At 50.7% G+C, this 12,500-nt stretch overlaps 1 protein-coding gene across 50 annotated transcripts in view; it reads right to left on the reverse strand.

The window, feature by feature from the left end:
- LOC127919688 (transmembrane protein 47-like) overlaps positions 1-12,500 on the reverse strand; it is a 32,064-nt gene that overhangs the window by 1,023 nt on the left and 18,541 nt on the right. For 5 of the 50 annotated variants that reach the window (XM_052503467.1, XM_052503464.1, XM_052503466.1 and 2 more), the window contains exons 2-4: positions 2,490-2,630; positions 1,210-2,241; positions 1,017-1,113 (exon numbers count right to left, since the gene is read on the reverse strand). In XM_052503467.1, coding sequence (XP_052359427.1) covers positions 2,063-2,241; positions 2,490-2,630 — 320 coding nt within the window. In that variant the 3' untranslated portion in view covers positions 1,017-1,113; positions 1,210-2,062. Of the gene's footprint in view, positions 1-465; positions 629-785; positions 1,114-1,209; positions 2,242-2,489; positions 2,631-12,500 lie in introns of all 50 variants that reach the window. The other 45 variants (XM_052503456.1, XM_052503455.1, XM_052503462.1 and 42 more) reach the window with 21 other exon arrangements.

Consider the following 12,500-nt stretch of genomic DNA (forward strand, 5'->3'; position numbering starts at 1 on the left):
CTACCAGTGTTGGTCATCCCAGTCTGTCTCTACCTACCAGTGTTGGTCATCCCAGTCTGTCTCTACCTACCAGTGTTGGTCATCCCAGTCTGTCTCTACCTACCAGTGTTGGTCATCCCAGTCTGTCTCTACCTACCAGTGTTGGTCATCCCAGTCTGTCTCTACCTACCAGTGTTGGTCATCCCAGTCTGTCTCTACCTACCAGTGTTGGTCATCCCAGTCTGTCTCTACCTACCAGTGTTGGTCATCCCAGTCTGTCATCTCTACCTACCAGTGTTGGTCATCCCAGTCTGTCTCTACCTACCAGTGTTGGTCATCCCAGTCTGTCTCTACCTACCAGTGTTGGTCATCCCAGTCTGTCTCTACCTACCAGTGTTGGTCATCCCAGTCTGTCTCTACCTACCAGTGTTGGTCATCCCAGTCTGTCTCTACCTACCAGTGTTGGTCATCCCAGTCTGTCTCTACCTACCAGTGTTGGTCATCCCAGTCTGTCTCTACCTACCAGTGTTGGTCATCCCAGTCTGTCTCTACCTACCAGTGTTGGTCATCCCAGTCTGTCTCTACCTACCAGTGTTGGTCATCCCAGTCTGTCTCTACCTACCAGTGTTGGTCATCCCAGTCTGTCTACCTACCAGTGTTGGTCATCCCAGTGTTGGTCATCTGTCTGTCTCTACCTACCAGTGTTGGTCATCCCAGTCTGTCTACCTACCAGTGTTGGTCATGTCTCTACCTACCAGTGTTGGTCATCCCAGTCTGTCTCTACCTACCAGTGTCATGGTCTCTACCTACCAGTGTTGGTCATCCCAGTCTGTCTCTACCTACCAGTGTTGGTCATCCCAGTCTGTCTCTACCTACCAGTGTTGGTCATCCCAGTCTGTCTCTACCTACCAGTGTTGGTCATCCCAGTCTGTCTCTACCTACCAGTGTTGGTCATCCCAGTCTGTCTCTACCTACCAGTGTTGGTCATCCCAGTCTGTCTCTACCTACCAGTGTTGGTCATCCCAGTCTGTCTCTACCTACCAGTGTTGGTCATCCCAGTCTGTCTGCCTACCAGTGTTGGTCATCCCAGTCTGTCTCTACCTACCAGTGTTGGTCATCCCAGTCTGTCTCTACCTACCAGTGTTGGTCATCCCAGTCTGTCTCTACCTACCAGTGTTGGTCATCCCACCTACCAGTGTTGGTCATCCCAGTCTGTCAGTGTTGGTCTACCTACCAGTGTTGGTCATCCCAGTCTGTCTCTACCTACCAGTGTTGGTCATCCCAGTCTGTCTCTACCTACCAGTGTTGGTCATCCCAGTCTGTCTACCTACCAGTGTTGGTCATCCCAGTCTGTCTCTACCTACCAGTGTTGGTCATCCCAGTCTGTCTCTACCTACCAGTGTTGGTCATCCCAGTCTGTCTCTACCTACCAGTGTTGGTCATCCCAGTCTGTCTCTACCTACCAGTGTTGGTCATCCCAGTCTGTCTCTACCTACCAGTGTTGGTCATCCCAGTCTGTCTCTACCTACCAGTGTTGGTCATCCCAGTCTGTCTACCTACCAGTGTTGGTCATCCCAGTCTGTCTCTACCTACCAGTGAGAAGACAAGTCTGTTTTCCAGTCAGACTCATCCTAATCTCTCGTGGACAGACTACGTAACACAAATGGTAGCTGGCACCAGATTTTCCTCCTGGGTTTGCCGAGCTTAGCCTCATTCTTATCCCTAAGGCCTTGTAAGTAATACTTGGTTGGTAACAGTGCTTCAGTGAGTCCTTGTCCCAGGGTTTGAGGACAGATAGAGTGATCTGATTGGTCAGTCTGTTATCTGTTAGTCTCTGACTGAAGAGGGAGTACAGAGCAGGGTACAGGGTACTGTGAAATCATCCATCCACCCCAGCACTGAGCCTCTGCCTGCTTCCACAGGAAATACTGTATGCTGACATGTGTGTGTGTGTATGTGTGTGTGCATCTCTCTGTGTCTACCTGTCTCTCTAGCGAGCATTAGCATTATACAGTATAGGATATGTTTGACAGCCTGCGACTACAGGGGGGGAGGGGGGTCACAATGGTACAGTCCAGCAGGGTCAGTAGTAGTCTTCATAGTTCTTAGGGTTGAGGCAGTAGAGGATCCCCCCGCCGAAGGAGAAAATGGTGGCGCCCCAGGCCAGGCCGTAACCCCAGTTGAACTCGTGGTATATGCTCATGCTGATGGTCTCAGTGAACTTGATGGGGTAGAGGACCAGACTGCAGCCCTGCAACACCACTGGAGCAGAGCGAAACAGAAGACATCTCATACACATACTGTATATTGAAGAGGTAGAGATATATGCATAATACGCATGAATTAACTGTCTAACAAGGAATATGATATCAGAAGACAGAGACAAATAATTGTGTGTGTGTGTGTGTGTGTGTGTGTGTGTGTGTGTGTGTGTGTGTGTGTGTGTGTGTGTGTGTGTGTGTGTGTGTGTGTGTGTGTGTGTGTGTGTGTGTGTGTGTGTGTGTGTTCACCTGCAGCGAACAGCATGACAGCGACAGGTCTGTTGAAGCGTCTCCGAGAGCCGATACACACTGACACCAGGACCACCAGGAAGGAGAGCAGGACCAGAGCAGCTCCGCCTAGCAACAAGGACAGGGTGGCGATCTGCCAGTCTAGAGGACAGAAGAATACATATATAGTTAAGGAAAGAGGTAGAGGAGGGTGAAGTGAGGGGAGGAGCATACGAGAGATAAGGAGGGAGAAGGGGATGGGAGACAGGGAAGAGAGGGAAGGAGAGATAGAGGACAGAGAGGGAAGGAGAGATAGAGGACAGAGAGGGGAGGAGAGATAGAGGACAGAGAGGGAAGGAGAGATAGAGGACAGAGAGGGAAGGAGAGATAGAGGACAGAGAGGGAAGGAGAGATAGAGGACAGAGAGGGAAGGAGAGATAGAGGACAGAGAGGGAAGGAGAGATAGAGGACAGAGAGGGAAGGAGAGATAGAGGACAGAGAGGGAAGGAGAGATAGAGGACAGAGAGGGGAGAGATAGAGGACAGAGAGGGAAGGAGAGATAGAGGACAGAGAGGAAGGAGAGATAGAGGACAGAGAGGGAGGAGAGATAGAGGACAGAGAGGGAAGGAGAGATAGAGGACAGAGAGAGGATAGAGGACAGAGAGGGAAGGAGAGATAGAGGACAGAGAGGGAAGGAGAGAGAGGACAGAGAGGGAAGGAGAGATAGAGGACAGAGAGGGGGAGGAGAGATAGAGGACAGAGAGGGAAGGAGAGATAGAGGACAGAGAGGGGAAGGAGAGATAGAGGACAGAGAGGGAAGGAGAGATAGAGGACAGAGAGGGAAGGAGAGATAGAGGACAGAGAGGGAAGGAGAGATAGAGGACAGAGAGGGAAGGAGAGATAGAGGACAGAGAGGGAAGGAGAGATAGAGGACAGAGAGGGGGGAGAGATAGAGGACAGAGAGGGAAGGAGAGATAGAGGACAGAGAGGGGGAGAGATAGAGGACAGAGAGGAAGGAGAGATAGAGGACAGAGGAGAGATAGAGGGAAGGAGAGATAGAGGACAGAGAGGGAAGGAGAGATAGAGGACAGAGAGGGGGAAGGAGAGATAGAGGACAGAGAGGGAAGGAGAGATAGAGGACAGAGAGGGGAGGAGAGATAGAGGACAGAGAGGGAAGGAGAGATAGAGGACAGAGAGGGAAGGAGAGATAGAGGACAGAGAGGGAAGGAGAGATAGAGGACAGAGAGGGAAGGAGAGATAGAGGACAGAGAGGGAAGGAGAGATAGAGGACAGAGAGGGAAGGAGAGATAGAGGACAGAGAGGGAAGGAGAGATAGAGGACAGAGAGGGAAGGAGAGATAGAGGACAGAGAGGGAAGGAGAGATAGAGGACAGAGAGGGAAGGAGAGATAGAGGACAGAGAGGGAAGGAGAGATAGAGGACAGAGAGGGAAGGAGAGATAGAGGACAGAGAGGGAAGGAGAGATAGAGGACAGAGAGGAGGGGAGAGATAGAGGACAGAGAGGGGAGGAGAGATAGAGGACAGAGAGGAGGGGAGAGATAGAGGACAGAGAGGGGAGGAGAGATAGAGGACAGAGAGGAGGGGAGAGATAGAGGACAGAGAGGGGAGGAGAGATAGAGGACAGAGAGGAGGGGAGAGATAGAGGACAGAGAGGGGAGGAGAGATAGAGGACAGAGAGGGAAGGAGAGATAGAGGACAGAGAGGGGAGGAGAGATAGAGGACAGAGAGGAGGGGAGAGATAGAGGACAGAGAGGGAAGGAGAGATAGAGGACAGAGAGGAGGGGAGAGATAGAGGACAGAGAGGGGAGGAGAGATAGAGGACAGAGAGGAGGGGAGAGATAGAGGACAGAGAGGGAAGGAGAGATAGAGGACAGAGAGGGGGGGAGAGATAGAGGACAGAGAGGGGAGGAGAGATAGAGGACAGAGAGGGGAGGAGAGATAGAGGACAGAGAGGGGAGGAGAGATAGAGGACAGAGAGGAGGGGATATCAGGTGAGTATAAACAAGGGGGACCAAACAGCAAGTTGTCGGAGGAAATGGAGAGGAGAGGAGGGAGAGAGGGAACAGATAGAGAGAGAGAAAGAGGGGGGAGAGATAGAGGACAGAGAGGGAAGGAGAGATAGAGGATAGAGAGGAGGGGAGAGATAGAGGACAGAGAGGAAGATAGAGGACAGAGAGGGAAGGAGAGATAGAGGACAGAGAGGGGAGGAGAGATAGAGGACAGAGAGGAGAGGGAGAGATAGAGGACAGAGAGGGGAGGAGAGATAGAGGACAGAGAGGAGGGGAGAGATAGAGGACAGAGAGGGGAGGAGAGATAGAGGACAGAGAGGAGGGGAGAGATAGAGGACAGAGAGGGGAGGAGAGATAGAGGACAGAGAGGAGGGGAGAGATAGAGGACAGAGAGGGGAGGAGAGATAGAGGACAGAGAGGAGGGGAGAGATAGAGGACAGAGAGGGGAGGAGAGATAGAGGACAGAGAGGGAAGGAGAGATAGAGGACAGAGAGGGGAGGAGAGATAGAGGACAGAGAGGAGGGGATATCAGGTGGTATAAACAAGAGGGACCAAACAGCAAGTTGTCGGAGGGAAATGGAGCGAGGAGAGGAGGGAGAGAGGGAACAGCAAGAGAGAGAGAAAGAGGGGGAGAGAGAGAGGGAGAGACAGAGAGGGAAGGAGAGATAGAGGACAGAGAGGAGGGGAGAGATATAGGACAGAGAGGGGAGGAGAGATAGAGGACAGAGAGGGAAGGAGAGATAGAGGACAGAGAGGGGAGGAGAGATAGAGGACAGAGAGGAGGGGAGAGATAGAGGACAGAGAGGGAAGGAGAGATAGAGGACAGAGAGGAGGGGAGAGATAGAGGACAGAGAGGGGAGGAGAGATAGAGGACAGAGAGGAGGGAGAGATAGAGGACAGAGAGGGGAGGAGAGATAGAGGACAGAGAGGAGGGGAGAGATAGAGGACAGAGAGGGGAGGAGAGATAGAGGACAGAGAGGAGGGAGAGATAGAGGACAGAGAGGGAAGGAGAGATAGAGGACAGAGAGGAGGGGAGAGATATAGGACAGAGAGGGGAGGAGAGATAGAGGACAGAGAGGGAAGGAGAGATAGAGGACAGAGAGGGGAGGAGAGATAGAGGACAGAGAGGGGGGGAGAGATAGAGGACAGAGAGGGGAGGAGAGATAGAGGACAGAGAGGAGGGGAGAGATAGAGGACAGAGAGGGAAGGAGAGATAGAGGACAGAGAGGGGAGGAGAGATAGAGGACAGAGAGGAGGGGATATCAGGTGGTATAAACAAGAGGGACCAAACAGCAAGTTGTTGGAGGGAAATGGAGCGAGGAGAGGGGGGAGAGAGGGAACAGCAAGAGAGAGAGAAAGAGGGGGAGAGAGAGAGGGAGAGACAGAGAAAGAGGGGGAGGGAGAGAGCGAATGAGGGGGAGGGGAGAGAGAAAGAGGGGGAGAGAAAGAGGGTGAGGGAGAGAGAGAGGGGGAGTGAAAGAGGGGGAGAGAGAGAGGGAGAGAGAAAGAGGGGGAGAGAGAGAGGGAGAGAGAAAGAGGGGGAGAGAGAAAGGGAGAGAGGGGGATAGAGAGAAAGAGGGGGAGAGAGAGAAAGAGGGGAGAGAGAGAGAGAGAGAGAGAGAGAGAGAGAGAGAGAGAGAGAGAGAGAGAGAGAGAGAGAGAAAGAGGAGGAGAGAGAAATGGGGGTCAGATAGAGACGCTGACTCGCATCTCACTGACACACATCGTTGACTAAAGAGCATTGTTGGCATGTTATCAAAAATCAATCTGCCATCATCTCAACCAACCCCACTAACAACATACAGGCAAGGCAACATCTACACCCCACCCACAACCCCAACCCCACCAACATCTACACCCCACCCACAACCCCAACCCCACCAACATCTACACCCCACCCACAACCCCAACAACATCTACACCCCACCCACAACCCCAACCCCAACAACATCTACACCCCACCCACAACCCCAACAACATCTACACCCCACCCACAACCCCAACCCCAACAACATCTACACCCCACCCACAACCCCAACAACATCTACACCCCACCCACAACCCCAACAACATCTAGGAGAGGAGGATGGGGAAGAGGAGAAAGGAGGAGAGGAGAGGAGGATGGGGGAGAGGAGAGGAGGATGGGGAAGAGGAGAAAGGAGGAGAGGAGGATGGGGGAGAGGAGGATGGGGAAGATTAGAAAGGAGGAGAGGAGAAAGGAGGAGAGGAGGCTGGAGGAGAGGAGAAAGGAGGATAGGAGGCTGGAGGAGAGGAGAAAGGAGGATAGGAGGCTGGAGGAGAGGAGAAAGGAGGAGGGGAGGCTGGAGGAGAGGAGAGGAGAAAGGAGGAGAAAGGAGGAGAGGAAGATGGGGAAGAGGAGAAAGGAGGAGAAAGGAGGAGGAGAGGAGGATGGGGAAGAGGAGAAAGGAGGAGAAAGGAGGAGAGGAGAGGAGGATGGGGAAGAGGTGAAAGGAGGAGAAAGGAGGAGAGGAGAGGAGGATGGGGAAGAGGTGAAAGGAGGAGAAAGGAGGAGAAGACACAAAGATCTACAGGAGGAAAGCATGTATAATTGTTCCAGCAATGTAAGTGAAAAACAACAAGAACTCAGGACTTCATGATGAAACCTGAAGAAACATCTGAAGTGTTGTGGGTGTCTATGTTCCCTGCCCAGGAGACCCCCTCTTCTCAGTCAGACTGGTTTACACCAGATGAAGAGGGACATTTCCCACACTAACTGTACCCTGTCCGTATGCATTAACCAGAGGCTGGATCCAAAATGACACACTGTTCCCTTTATAGTGCACTACTTTTGACCAGGGCCCATAGGCTATCCCATAGGACCCTGGTCAAAGGGAACAGTGTGCCATTTGGGGTGCCCTCAGAGAGGAGTAGCCTGACGTTGGAGGGGTTTATGTTTCATTCATGTTTCAGCTGTAGTCACAGTGTTCTCACAGTCACTGCTCTCAGCCTATCAGAAGACACAGCCAGGGAGTCAACCTGGTTATAAAGAGGACCACATGGTTGTGTTATGGTCGGACCATACGGTCAGTTGAGGAGTGAACCACGGTCACTGCTCTCAGCCTATCAGAAGACACAGCCAGGGAGTCAACCTGGTTATAAAGAGGACCACATGGTTGTGTTATGGTCGGACCGTATGGTCAGTTGAGGAGTGAACCACGGTCACTGCTCTCAGCCTATCAGAAGACATGGTTATTTCCAGAACCGGGGCTAAGGGAGTCATGCTGGTTAGATGGACTGTGTGTTTGTGTAGTGGTCCGACTCTATGGTCAGAGAGGGAGTGGACCAGTAGTGGACAAGGACACTAGGCAGGGAGAATGGTTACAAGAGGGGGAGGGGGAGGGGGAGGGAGGGAGTGGACCAGTAGTGGACAAGGATACTAGGCAGGGAGAATGGTTACAAGAGGGGGAGGGGGAGGGGGAGAGAGGGAGTGGACCAGTAGTGGACAAGGACACTAGGCAGGGAGAATGGTTACAAGAGGGGGAGGGGGAGGGGGAGAGAGGGAGTGGACCAGTAGTGGACAAGGACACTAGGCAGGGAGAATGGTTACAAGAGGGGAGGGGAGGGGGAGAGAGGGAGTGGACCAGTAGTGGACAAGGACACTAGGCAGGGAGAATGGTTACAAGAGGGGGAGGGGGAGGGAGGGAGTGGACCAGTAGTGGACAAGGACTCTAGGCAGGGAGAATGGTTACAAGAGGGGAGGGGGGAGAGGGAGTGGACCAGTAGTGGACAAGGACACTAGGCAGGGAGAATGGTTACAAGAGGGGGGGGAGGGGGAGAGAGGGAATGGACCAGTAGTGGACAAGGACACTAGGCAGGGAGAATGGTTACAAGAGGGGGGAGGGGGGGGGAGAGAGGAGAGACCACTGAGGTCCAGCTGGTGGACAAGAACTACAGACACTAACATGTGGATTGTGGTCCCCACTTTAAAGAGGGGACAGACACTAACATGTGTATTGTGGTTCCCACTTTAAAGAACTACAGACACTAACATGGGAGTGGTTCCCACTTTAAAGAACTACAGACACTAACATGGTATTGTGGTCCCCACTTTAAAGAACTACAGACACTAACATGTGAGAATGGTCCCCACTTTAAAGAACTACAGACACTAACATGTGTATTGTGGTCCCCACTTTAAAGAACCACAGAGGTAACATGTATTGTGGTACTTTAAAGAACTACAGACACTAACATGTGTATTGTGGTCCCCACTTTAAAGAACTACAGACACTAACATGTGTATTGTGGTCCCCACTTTAAAGAACTACAGACTCTAACATGTGTATTGTGGTTCCCACTTTAAAGAACTACAGACACTAACATGTGTATTGTGGTCCCCACTTTAAAGAACTACAGACACTAACATGTGTATTGTGGTTCCCACTTTAAAGAACTACAGACACTAACATGTGTATTGTGGTCCCCACTTTAAAGAACTACAGACACTAACATGTGTATTGTGGTCCCCACTTTAAAGAACTACAGACACTAACATGTGTATTGTGGTCCCCACTTTAAAGAACTACAGACACTAACATGTGTATTGTGGTCCCCACTTTAAAGAACTACAGACACTAACATGTGTATTGTGGTCCCCACTTTAAAGAACTACAGACACTAACATGTGTATTGTGGTTCCCACTTTAAAGAACTACAGACTCTAACATGTGTATTGTGGTCCCCACTTTAAAGAACTACAGACACTAACATGTGTATTATGGTCCCCACTTTAAAGAACTACTGACACTAACATGTGTATTGTGGTTCCCACTTTAAAGAACTACTGACACTAACATGTGTATTGTGGTCCCCACTTTAAAGAACTACTGACACTAACATGTGTATTGTGGTCCCCACTTTAAAGAACTACTGACACTAACATGTGTATTGTGGTCCCCACTTTAAAGAACTACAGACACTAACATGTGTATTGTGGTCCCCACTTTAAAGAACTACAGACACTAACATGTGTATTGTGGTCCCCACTTTAAAGAACTACAGACACTAACATGTGTATTGTGGTCCCCACTTTAAAGAACTACAGACACTAACATGTGTATTGTGGTCCCCACTTTAAATAACTACAGACACTAACATGTGTATTGTGGTCCCCACTTTAAAGAACTACAGACACTAACATGTGTATTGTGGTCCCCACTTTAAAGAACTACAGACACTAACATGTGTATTGTGGTCCCCACTTTAAAGAACTACAGACACTAACATGTGTATTGTGGTCCCCACTTTAAAGAACTACAGACACTAACATGTGTATTGTGGTCCCCACTTTAAAGAACTACAGACTCTAACATGTGTATTGTGGTCCCCACTTTAAAGAACTACAGACACTAACATGTGTATTGTGGTCCCCACTTTAAAGAACTACAGACTCTAACATGTGTATTGTGGTCCCCACTTTAAAGAACTACAGACACTAACATGTGTATTGTGGTCCCCACTTTAAAGAACTACAGACTCTAACATGTGTATTGTGGTCCCCACTTTAAAGAACTACAGACTCTAACATGTGTATTGTGGTCCCCACTTTAAAGAACTACAGACTCTAACATGTGTATTGTGGTCCCCACTTTAAAGAACTACAGACTCTAACATGTGTATTGTGGTCCCCACTTTAAAGAACTACAGACACTAACATGTGTATTGTGGTCCCCACTTTAAAGAACTACAGACACTAACATGTGTATTGTGGTCCCCACTTTAAATAACTACAGACTCTAACATGTGTATTGTGGTCCCCACTTTAAAGAACTACAGACTCTAACATGTGTATTGTGGTCCCCACTTTAAATAACTACAGACTCTAACATGTGTATTGTGGTCCCCACTTTAAAGAACTACAGACTCTAACATGTGTATTGTGGTCCCCACTTTAAAGAACTACAGACACTAACATGTGTATTGTGGTCCCCACTTTAAAGAACTACAGACACTAACATGTGTATTGTGGTCCCCACTTTAAAGAACTACAGACACTAACATGTGTATTGTGGTCCCCACTTTAAAGAACTACAGACACTAACATGTGTATTGTGGTCCCCACTTTAAAGAACTACAGACACTAACATGTGTATTGTGGTCCCCACTTTAAAGAACTACAGACTCTAACATGTGTATTGTGGTTCCCACTTTAAAGAACTACAGACACTAACATGTTGAACCTCTCTACCATGTTAGGTGTTTATTTATTTATTTATTTATTTAACCTTTATTTAACCAGGCAAGTCAGTTAAGAATGCTTATTTTCAATGACGGCCTAGGAACAGTGGGTTAACTGGTCTAGGAACAGTGGGTTAACTGGTCTAGGAACAGTGGGTTAACTGGTCTAGGAACAGTGGGTTAACTGGTCTAGGAACAGTGGGTTAACTGCCTGTTCAGGGGCAGAAAGAAAGATTTGTACCTTGTCAGCTCGGGGATTTGAACTTGCAACCTTTCAGCTGCTAGTCCAACGCTCTAACCACTAGGCTACCCTGCCGCCTCTACACTCTAACCACTAGGCTACCCTGCCGCCTCTACACTCTAACCACTAGGCTACCCTGCCACCTCTACACTCTAACCACTAGGCTACCCTGCCGCCTCTACACTCTAACCACTAGGCTACCCTGCCGCCTCTACGCTCTAACCACTAGGCTACCCTGCCGCCTCTACACTCTAACCACTAGGCTACCCTGCCGCCTCTACACTCTAACCACTAGGCTACCCTGCCGCCGCCTAACCACTAGGCTACGCTCTACCTCTAACCACTAGGCTGCCCTGCCGCCTCTACACTCTAACCACTAGGCTACCCTGCCGCCTCTACGCTCTAACCACTAGGCTGCCCTGCCGCCTCTACGCTCTAACCACTAGGCTACCCTGCCGCCTCTAACCACTAGGCTAACCACTAGGCTACCCTGCCGCCTCTACGCTCTAACCACTAGGCTGCCCTGTCGCCTCTACACTCTAACCACTAGGCTACCCTGCCGCCTCTACACTCTAACCACTAGGCTACCCTGCCGCCTCTACACTCTAACCACTAGGCTACCCTGCCGCCTCTCTAACAGGCTCTAACCACCAGGCTACCCTGCCGCCTCTACGCTCTAACCACTAGGCTGCCCTGTCGCCTCTACACTCTAACCACTAGGCTACCCTGCCGCCTCTACGCTCTAACCACTAGGCTACCCTGCCGCCTCTACGCTCTAACCACTAGGCTACCCTGCCGCCTCTACGCTCTAACCACTAGGCTACCCTGCCGCCTCTACGCTCTAACCACTAGGCTACCCTGCCGCCTCTACGCTCTAACCACTAGGCTACCCTGCCGCCTCTACACTCTAACCACTAGGCTACCCTGCCGCCTCTACCCTCTAACCACTAGGCTGCCCTGTCGCCTCTACACTCTAACCACTAGGCTACCCTGCCGCCTCTACACTCTAACCACTAGGCTACCCTGCCGCCTCTACGCTCTAACCACTAGGCTGCCCTGTCGCCTCTACACTCTAACCACTAGGCTACCCTGCCGCCTCTACGCTCTAACCACTAGGCTACCCTGCCGCCTCTACGCTCTAACCACTAGGCTACCCTGCCGCCTCTACCACACTCTAACCACTAGGCTACCCTGCCGCCTCTACACTCTAACCACTAGGCTGCCCTGTCGCCTCTACACTCTAACCACTAGGCTACCCTGCCGCCTCTACACTCTAACCACTAGGCTACCCTGCCCTAACCACTAGGCCGCCTCTACACTCTAACCACTAGGCTACCCTGCCGCCTCTACGCTCTAACCACTAGGCTGCCCTGTCGCCTCTACACTCTAACCACTAGGCTACCCTGCCGCCTCTACACTCTAACCACTAGGCTACCCTGCTCCTCTACACTCTAACCACTAGGCTGCCCTGTCGCCTCTACACTCTAACCATGTGACTGCCTGGATTAGAGGCCTGGACATGTTTCTCATCACTCAGTTTAGTTATTAGAGGTTCTGACTGGTCA

This window comes from Oncorhynchus keta, unplaced genomic scaffold, assembly GCF_023373465.1.
Source record: "Oncorhynchus keta strain PuntledgeMale-10-30-2019 unplaced genomic scaffold, Oket_V2 Un_contig_17373_pilon_pilon, whole genome shotgun sequence".
Classification (NCBI taxonomy): domain Eukaryota; kingdom Metazoa; phylum Chordata; class Actinopteri; order Salmoniformes; family Salmonidae; genus Oncorhynchus; species Oncorhynchus keta.